Genomic DNA, 10,418 nt, shown 5'->3' on the forward strand with positions numbered 1-10,418 from the left:
TGCTCAATATACAGATTGAATAACATCGGGGAGAGGCTACAACCCTGTCTCACTCCTTTCCCAACCACTGCTTCCCTTTCATACCCCTCAACTCTTATAACTGCCATCTGGTTTCTGTACAAATTGTAAATAGCCTTTCACTCCCTGTATTTTACCCCTGCCACCTTCAGAATTTGAAAGAGAATATTCTAGTTAACATTGTCAAAAACTTTCTCTAAGTCTAGAAATGCTAGAAACGTAGGTTTGCCTTTTCTTAATCTGTCTTCTAAGATAACTCGTAGGGTAAGTATGGCGTCACGTGTTCAAACATTTCTACGGAATCCAAACTGATCTTCCCCGAGGTCCGCTTCTACCAGTTTTTCCATTCGTCTGTAAAGAATTCGCGTTAGTATTTTGCAGCTGTGACTTATTAAACTGATAGTTCGGTAATTTTCACATCTGTCAACACATGCTTTCTTTGGGATTGGAATTATTATATTCTTCTTGAAGTCTGAGGGTATTTCGCCTGTCTCATACATCTTGCTCACCAGATGGTAGAGTTTTGTCATGACTGGCTCTACCAAGGCCATCAGTAGTTCTAATGGAATGTTGTCTACTCCCGGGGCCTTGTTTCAACTCAGGTCTTTCAGTGCTCTGTCAAACTCTTCACGCAGTATCTTATCTCCCATTTCGTCTTCATCTACATCCTCTTCCATTTCCATAATATTGTCCTCAAGTACATCGCCCTTGTATAAACCCTCTATATACTCCTTCCACCTTTCTGCCTTCCCTTCTTTGCTTAGAACTGGGTTGCCATCTGAGCTCTTGATATTCATACAAGTGGTTCTCTTCTCTCCAAAGGTCTCTTTAATTTTCCTGTAGGCAGTATCTATCTTACCCCTAGTGAGACAAGCCTCTACATCCTTAAATTTGTCCTCTAGCCATCCCTGCTTAGCCATTTTGCACTTCCTGTCGATCTCATTTTTGAGACGTTTGTATTCCTTTTTGCCTGCTTCATTTACTGAATTTTTATATTTTCTCCTTTTATCAATTAAATTCAATATTTCGTCTGTTACCCAAGGATTTCTATTAGCCCTCGTCTTTTTACCTGCTTGATCGTCTGCTGCCTTCACTACTTCATCCCTCAGAGCTACCCATTCTTCTTCTACTGTATTTCTTTCCCCCATTCCTGCCATTTGTTCCCTTATGCTCTCCCTGAAACTCTGTACAACCTCTGGTTTAGTCAGTTTATCTAGGTCCCATCTCCTTAAATTCCCACCTTTTTGCAGTTTCTTCAGTTTTAATCTACAGTTCATGACCAATAAATTGTGGTCAGAGTCCACATCTGCCCCTGGAAATGTCTTACAATTTAAGACCTGGTTCCTAAATCTCTGTCTTACCATTATATAATCTATCCGATACCTTTTAGTATCTCCGGGATTCTTCCATGTATACAACCTTCTTTTATGATTCTTGAACCAAGTGTTAGCTATGATTAAATTATGCTCTGTGCAAAATTCTACAAGCCGGCTTCCTCTTTCATTTCTTCCCCCCAATCCATATTGACCTACTATGTTTCCTTCTCTCCCTTTTCCTACCGACGAATTTCAGTCACCCATGACTATTAAATTTTCGTCTCCCTTCACTACCTGAATAATTTATTTTATCTCGTCATACATTTCATCTATTTCTACATCATCTGCAGAGCTAGTTGGTATATAAACCTGTACTACTGTAGTAGGCATGGGCTTTGTGTGTATCTTGGCCACAATAATGCGTTCACTATGCTGTTTGTAGTAGCTAACCCGCACTCCTATTTTTTTTATTCATTATTAAACCTACTCCTGCATTACCCATATTTGATTTTGTATTTATAACCCTGTAATCACCAGACCAAAAGTCTTGTTCCTCCTGCCACCGAACTTCACTAATTCCCACTATATCTAACTTTAACCTATCCATTTCCCTTTTTAAATTTTCTAACCTACCTGCCCGATTAAGGGATCTGACATTCCATGCTCCGATCCGTAGAACGCCAGTTTTCTTTCTCCTGATAACGACGTCCTCTTGAGTAGTCCCCGCCTGGAGATCCGAATGGGGGACTATTTTACCTCCGGAATATTTTACCCAAGAGGACGCCATCATCATTTAATCATACAGTAAAGCTGCATGTCCTCGGGAAGAAATACAGCTGTAGTTTCCCCTCGCTTTCAGCCGTTCGCAGTACCAGCACAGCAAGGCCGTTTTGGTTAATGTTACAAGGCCAGATCAGTCAATCATCCAGACTGTTGCCCCTGCAACTACTGAAAAGGCTGCTGCCCCTCTTCAGGAACCACATGTTTGTCTGGCCTCTCAACAGATACCACTCCATTGTGGTTGCACCTACGGTACGGCCATCTGTATCGCTGAGGGACGCAAGCCTCCCCACCAACGACAAGGTCCATGGTTCATGGGCCTCGTCTTTTTACCTCTTGGTTCAAGAATCATGAAAGAAGGTTGTATACCTGGAAGAATCCTGGAGATACTAAAAGGTATCAGATAGATTATATAATGGTAATACAGAGATTTAGGAACCAGGTCTTAAATTGTAAGACATTTCCAGGGGCAGATGTGGACACTGACCACAATTTATTGGTCATGAACTGTAGATTAACTGTATAGTACTGCTTTAAAGAGTGTGCAAGGCTTCTTGAAAGTTAACTCTCATTTAAACATTCTGACTTTTTAAGCCAGTTCTTGAACTTCATTTACAAAGTATTTAATGATGAAACTCGCCAACAGCAGAAGGAGACATGCGGCAGAACTGAAGATACTGTGGGAAATTTGCATTTGCAAATCAAGATGCTGAAGAAATAGCAGGTAAGTCTTCATGCGAATGTCTCGACTGACATTATGAAAATCCGTAAATCAAATCAGTCTGTACTAAACGCACTCCTTATTATTAATCACAATTACGATTAGGGAGTAAATGGTTTAGGGTGTAAGTATAACAATTTCAGTGTTATAATGTACAATTTTATATCCTAGCTGTGGCACATAAAGAGAAAATGCTGCAGGACAGATTGAATAAAATTATGCTGTGAGTCCTGTTTGTGGGCCAGAACAGTGAGAAAGATTTCCAAGTGCAAAGCAGCCAGCACTGATATTCTTGGATTGTACCAAAAGACTCACACTCTGAACAAAAGTTCGAACAGCATTTAAGCTTCATGCTAGATAATTTGTTCCTGTTTTCTTGCCAATTGGCAGTCATTGTCACCATTTACTATCTGGTGATAATGTAAGGTTATTCGCACTTGGTCGGGTCTGATGCTACACCCGTCTGCTTAGGCCCGTGACATAACTGTGATGTGGTGTGTGATGTCATGGTGGGGTTTGATGTTTTTGTCTCTGTGTTTGTAGATGGTGTGCTGTAGCATTTGGTGGCCCTCTCTTGAGTTGGATGTTGGTTAGTGAATTGGTTGACATGAATTGAATGTTTCAGGCTGCTATTGGAAGAATTTGTGCTGGTTTACTGGTGAGATACTTTGAATTTACATATTATAGCTGATGGATTAATTTTTATGTTTGGAACAATCAGTGATATGTGTTTCTTATGGTCGGAGATATAATATTAATTTTCTTTGTGTTTATGGCTACATACCAGCTTCTTACAGATTACTGGATGGGTCCGGTGCTATTTTTCTTGCAAGGTTCCCTGCATGTTACCTGTGTTGGCCAATCATGATACGTTTCGTTTGTGACGTCAGACGCGGAAAGCTTGAGCTGGAAGCCTTTGTTCGTAGTTGCTTTTCTGCTGTTGTGAGGTGCGGTAGGAAGTTATTATAATTATTAAATAATGGCACCGCAGTGGTCCAAGGAAGCGACTGAAACTTTGATATGTGCTTATAGGGAAGAACAGTGTCTGTACGTCGTGAAAAGCGCAAATTATTACAATAAACACTTGCGTGCAGAAGCACTCGAAAGAGTTGCAAGTGCCGTGTGCCTTGTTTGACCATACACGACGAGCAAGGAGTGCTACAGCAAAGTGCACAATCTACGAACTCAATTTAAAGTGGAGCACGCCAAAGTAAAATCAACGAAAAGCAGTGGCGCTGGGATGAACGACGTAAGTACAAAACTATGAATTTTGTGTTGAATGTAGAAACCTACTACTTGCAAACATCGGACACATTTAAGACTATTTCCTAGAAATATCACACTGAATATTTACCCGATTTTTGAAAGCACATAATCTTGAATGGTAATGGATTACAATGTAGCTTTCCCACGTACATTTTACTATGTTAATATGAACTTACAATTTTTCAGATATACAAACCATCTTTATGGTATTACGAGAAGTTAATGTTTTTGGCGGATCATTGCTTGCCACGAAAGAGCACAGCCATAGGCCTGACTCAACATTCCATGACTGAGTACAATGAAAGTGAAGAGGTAAGTTACCTATTTACTTAAGACAAAAACTGAATTTCATGGGTCTTAGACACATTACAAATGCAATTAGAATACTGTGCTCCACTGTCGTAGTTATTCATACAAAATCATGTAGTGGGTAGTAGTTTTGTAAAATTACTTTTGAAAATGAGGTTATTCTGTTCGAAGCTATTTAAGAACCATAGTAAACCCTGAAGGGATTATTTTTTTAAATTTTTTAACCTTTTAAAAACTGGAGCAAAGTAGCCCTAGTGTGGATTAGGCTTAATTTGCTTGTGGATAGGTGTCAGTTTTCTCTGTGGCTTTGATATGGTTTTATTTCTTCTGTATGATTCCCAGTCTTCATCTGAATTTCCTCATCTGCAATTTGTTCTTATGATAGGTCTTCATCACTAGAATAATCAAGCACTGCCTGGTTTCTTCCTTCTATCAGGTTGTTTACTAGTACCTTTTACTGATTCATAAGCATTTTGTGACATTTTTAGCAAATGTTCCATTTGTTATGGATTACTGGAATTCTTTCAGATTTTGTGTGCATTGTAATTTGCATATTGGTGTGCTCTTGGCTTTTGTTTGCATTCATACCCACTGTAATAACACTAATCTCTTAAGCAGCAGCAATGTGTTAAGTTCATCCCAAGTTGCTTCAGGTATGAAAGACAGCAATGAAAATATTGTGGAGCTATTTTGATCAAATTCGTCAGAGGGAAAAAGTTGCCTCAGTTTCCCTGAAATTGGGGCAAAGAACACCCCCCCCCCCACTTTTATAATAACAAAATGTAATTTAAATAGAAGTTACCCCTTATGTAGTAACTGTCTTACACTATTTACAAAACTTCAGTATGCTCAACTGTTCATTGGTATGTTATGCATTTCATTCAGTTACAGTACTGGAGCCGGCCGCGGTGGTCTCGCGGTTCTAGGCGCGCAGTCTGGAACCGTGCGACTGCTACGGTCGCAGGTTCGAATCCTGCCTCGGGCATGGATGTGTGTGATGTCCTTAAGTTAGTTAGGTTTAAGTAGTTCTAAGTTCTAGGGGACTGATAACCACAGCAGTTGAGTCCCATAGTGCTCAGAGCCATTTGAACCATTTTTTTACAGTACTGGAATAAATTTCAGAACGTTTTGCAATTTACAGACATGCAGTCTCTCTTCTCAAAGTGTGGATATACAACCATCACCACATCAAAACATCGAAGGCTGTTATAGTCTTGATGTGGATGTGCTGAACGATGTATGCATTGGGGAACAATGTGAAGAAGCAGCAGCAACATCACCACCACCACCACCACCACCACCACCACCACCACCACCACCTACCCATGCCACTCAAAGCAAGGATGGAAGAAGAAAGAGGCCTGGTGACGGGTACATGAGTGCTATTGAGGTAATAGCTAATAAAATGTGTGCCACCCAAGACCGCCAACAACCCTCGGCAGAGCTCACTATGGATAGCTGCATGATATTCATTGGTAACCTTGCAAAGGAAATCAAGAGCAGTGAAATCAAAATGCAGTTAATAAGAGATCTTGTTAATGTAACAACAGAAGCAAAACTGAAAGATCTACAGATACAAATGCAGAACTCGAGTGAAAGTGAAATTGCGTAAGTTCGTGATTTTCATGATGTACAGAAAATAAATGGTATTTAAAATTATTTACTTTATTCCTTTCTTCCAAGTTCCCTTTAATTTCCACTAACATCTTGGCCAACAATATCTTTATTTGTTGTGCAACATACAGTAAAGAAATATACCAGTCATTGAATTACTTCATTGATGTCATTTACTTATAGCACATCATTCCACTGCCATATGAAATATTGATAAAATAAACGTTTTTTCCCTGCTGTAAGACTTCTATTTATCTCGAACCTGAAATTTTATGAAAGGCTTAAGAGAGAAAATTTTAATTGTCTCTGATAAACAAATTTCAGCCTTTTTTTCAGCAATGGTATGAGTAGTTACAAATAATTAATCTTCTACTAATGACATGAATTCTATTGAGGTGGATTGATGTAGATATTTGTATAGTTCTTCTGAGATTTTATTTATACATATGTTTACAATGCTTTGTTGAACTGCTTTGAGAAGTCTATTTTAAGGGTAATGAGAAACAAATGCGAGAAGTGTTATAAGGTCCTTTGTCCACTTACTGCACTTAACATGAAAATGAAGCTTCAAATTTAAAGGTAATATTTCTGCTAATTGAATCAGAAATCAGTTGTTTAGCAAGATCATTTTTATGATTTATGTGTATATCCTCATGGAGCTGAACAGCAACTTTACCAACAGTAAATGCACTCTCAAACATTTAATGGAAATTAATGGTAAAAGTCTAATGACAGATGCAAAAAGGGAAATGTAGATAAAGAAAGCTGTAGTGTTGACTCGTGAAGTTTCTAATTATCCTAATGCAAGCTGTACTACCAACATATTTCATATTAAACCATTTTTTCAGTTTTGAAAGCAATTTTCCAGGAAGGTAAATTAAATGCAATACTAAGAAATCAAACCTTTGTTCATGAAGTATTAGCATCTTCACAATAAGAAAGTGATGTATAAGAAATAGCTAGAACAATTATCAATACCAATTTCGAAATTAAACCGCTAATATTGTTACATTCGCTGCCATGGGGTTCCACTAGCCGAGGCAGAGCCTCGGCTATTTCTGCTAGTGGCCACATTGCAGTCAACATAAGAGACTGCCAAAGAAACCATATAAGCTATGTCTAGTAAGGAGAATTGTAAAATAGTTCAAAGAGTAAGTAAAACAGTACACTGATGCAGGAAAGAGGACATTTATTGAAATAGAACTTTCTCATTGTCTGAAAGGAATGAGTAAAGTAAAATCCCTGTAACATAATTATATACTACCAAACCCAGGAATGCTGGACAATTGTAAAATATGTGTGGGAATTGGATACACATCTTTAGCACCCCTCTCTCCCCATCCTTATCTTACCACTGTATGACCTTGAGCCTTGATTGGAATGTCTCAATATGAGTAAGTGCATCCATTGAGATAACTGGTATACAGGGTATTCTAAAGACTTCTGCTACTGAATTTTTGAGGACAATAATTTCAATGACATTTCACAATTTTAATCTGCACAGGAATAGGATTACAAAGTTTTCTAATCATAACCCACAAGTGCAACTGGCCTCTTTCCTGTAAATATGATTGCTATGATGAAAACTTAGCAGCACATTTTGTATACAATTTGATTATATATAAGTAGGAAGAATTATGATAGGGGAAACAACTTGAATAACTGTAGACATGCCAGACTATGTTGGTTGAAACAGTGTGTGAATAGGTTAAGCTGTACATTTTCACAGCACAGCAATTTCTTTCTTGCAGTAACTTTATGCAGAAAACCTTAAGACATTTATAAAAAAGAGAAAAAATAGCCTATGTCAATATGAATGAGAGTATCAGATAAAAATACAAAACATATTGGTAAAGATCTTGCTATAGACTTTTGGTAACACCCCCACCCCCTATCTATGCAGATGTTCATTAGACAGTGTAAAAATTTGAAGCAAATGACCCAAGTACTTCGAGATATTAGGTAACAACATTATGCAGACTTGCCTATGTAGTAGGATAGCCTGCATGAAAGCTTTGCACTCAACTGTACATTTAGATCAGGCTGTTTCACGAGAACAAATTAAAATATGTCGTTTTGAATCCACTCGATAGTAAGGATTTCTAAATCTCTGAGTAGGTAAATTACTTCAAGAGTATCACCCATAAATGCAGTAGTTGAGATTTGTAGCCAATCATAGTATGAATTCCAAAAGAAGCATGTACTTATGTGACAAATAATAGCAGTTGGAATCTTGTGATATCTAATGATATAATTGTATTTAAGAAATTGAATACAGTTACAATATCCTGGGATATTTAAATAATACACAGAGATACAAGTCGTCTGCATGATAAGTAATTACAATAGGAATTTAACATGATAGGAAACAGGAGTAAAATAAGCAGTAACATTTTAACCAGTTCTGTTTATGCATTGTATTTGCCTATTAAAATTTAACAACTGTATCAGAGAAATACATAATGTGACACTCGTGAATGAAGTCGGCCGTGGCATTTTAGACACATCATCCCGGTATTCACCTTAGCGACAAGGGGAAACCACGAAAACCCAAGTCAGGATGGCTTGATATTTACTTAATAAACAAATAATCCCATAACATATATAATGGCTACAGTTAGCTCAATCCCAACACACACACACACACACACACACACACACACACACACAGTAAAAATGTCTTTTTACATGGCTGCTTTGTTCTGTACACTTTTTGAATATGGACACATGAACTGCAACAGTATTTTCTTCAGAACACTTCACAAGCATTCTTGAACGTGAATCCTATCATGTAGTTGGTGTATCGGCAGCTGCATCTGGAACAGAAAACCAGAAACGAACAGCAGAAAATCTCTTACACACAAAAACAGACACCTATTGTCTGAATAGAAATATAGACAATATTCTTGAATACATGCATACTGATTAAGAAAGTTTTATGCAACTGATAAAAAAATGCACATACTTTGTAGCAGCCATCTATGACAACATTGAGACCTCATAAATGCCTAAATATATTCTCAGAGTTGTACATAGTTCTCTTAACCATATATTGCTTCATTATTCTCTTTGCAGTTTCAAACATACATCAAAATTAATAGAAAGTAGATAATAGTTCTTACATTGCTAAAGGAGGCTAGTGATAGTGTGCCTGAAAACAGGAAGCAAAATTTAAGGCTGTTCAGACCACAAAAATTTTCAGTTAGCTTTCAGTGTAGCACTCCCCTTTCGGTGATGTGAGGAGCTGCCAAAAATGACATGTCCCATCTTGATAACAGTATTAGATTTGGAATATGCAAGTTGCCGAAGTGGCATCACATCAAAAGAAAGGCACTTTGCCATTGTGCCACACAAATTATTATTATTATTATTCAGTTCTCACGCAGAACAGTAGCAAAGTGGTGTCTTCTAGTTACTGGTATTTCAAACGCAAGGAGTCTAAAAATCAAGTGCTCTACTTTGGAAACAGATAGTGGAATAGTCTGCAGCAAAATTCTGAATTTGTTTGACATTATGCCAAAGGCATTTTCCACAACTCTACGTGCTCTACAAATTCTGTAGTTAAAAATTCTTTTTTCAGGTGTCATGTCACGTTCAGGATATGGTTTCATTAAATTTTCCTTTAACGCAAAAGCATCATCTGCCACAAACATGTAGGGAACACAGATGTCACTACCTGGAAGTGGAGACTTGGTGGCAAATTTAATGAACCATCCATGAGTTTCATGAACAAGGCACTCTCTCTGAATATTGCACCATCATTCATTCTTCCATTTCTGCCAATGTCCACAAACAAAAATTTATAATTAGCATCTACTAGAGCTAAAAGAACTATGCTGTCGTGACCTTTGTAGTTTCTGAATGATGAACCATCAGAGCGCAGAGGCCTAAACTTGACATGTTTCCCATCAAGTGCTCCAATGCAATGCGGGAATTGCCAGAGGCTGTGGAACCCATCTTCTATTACTTTCCACTCGGCAGGATCACGTGGACACTGCAAATTACATTTTACTTCACAGTCGTGCCGTACCAAGTAGAAAATCGTAGCAAATACTTATAGCATTTATCTTGAGCTTACCTGTGTCGCATTATCTCCTAACACGCTTGCTATGGCCGTCAAAGTCTCTGGTATCATACGGGAGAGCGTGTTGTTCGCTATTCGTGTAGAATAGCCCAAATCTTTGTAAGTGTTTCCGGTCGCTAGGAAACGCAGTGTGACAGCAAGCCTAGAGACGCATATTAAACATGTCTCAGATTGATCGTAAAATTACAATGGATTATAAATAAAAATTAACTTTCTGTTTCGAACATATAATAATGCACTTACCTTTCTCGCGCCGTAATTGCCTGACGCATCACAGTGTCTTTCTTCTGAATCAAAGGCGAAACCATTC

General features: G+C 38.0%; 1 protein-coding gene across 1 annotated transcript; it reads right to left on the reverse strand.

Annotated features, from left to right (window-relative positions):
* Window positions 1-9,484: 9,484 nt before the first annotated feature.
* On the reverse strand, window positions 9,485-10,193 carry LOC126443044 (uncharacterized). The gene is made up of 2 exons (XM_050090887.1): window positions 10,103-10,193; window positions 9,485-10,018 (listed from the first exon to the last, which is right to left on the reverse strand). The coding sequence occupies exons 1-2, from the start codon at window positions 10,157-10,159 to the stop codon at window positions 9,647-9,649; spliced, it is 429 nt and encodes a 142-aa protein (XP_049946844.1). The 5' UTR covers window positions 10,160-10,193; the 3' UTR covers window positions 9,485-9,646.
* Window positions 10,194-10,418: the final 225 nt, after the last annotated feature.

The sequence above is a fragment of the Schistocerca serialis genome, unplaced genomic scaffold (genome assembly GCF_023864345.2).
Source record: "Schistocerca serialis cubense isolate TAMUIC-IGC-003099 unplaced genomic scaffold, iqSchSeri2.2 HiC_scaffold_1420, whole genome shotgun sequence".
Lineage (NCBI taxonomy): Eukaryota > Metazoa > Arthropoda > Insecta > Orthoptera > Acrididae > Schistocerca > Schistocerca serialis.

Bases quoted from the DNA above. Each gene is read 5' to 3' on its own strand.
- LOC126443044 (XM_050090887.1), bottom strand. From the start codon at position 10,159: ATGATACCAGAGACTTTGACGGCCATAGCAAGCGTGTTAGGAGATAAT. The intron at 10,019-10,102 runs GTAAGCTCAAGA...TGTAATTTGCAG, and splicing joins TAGGAGATAATGCGACACAG to TGTCCACGTGATCCTGCCGA.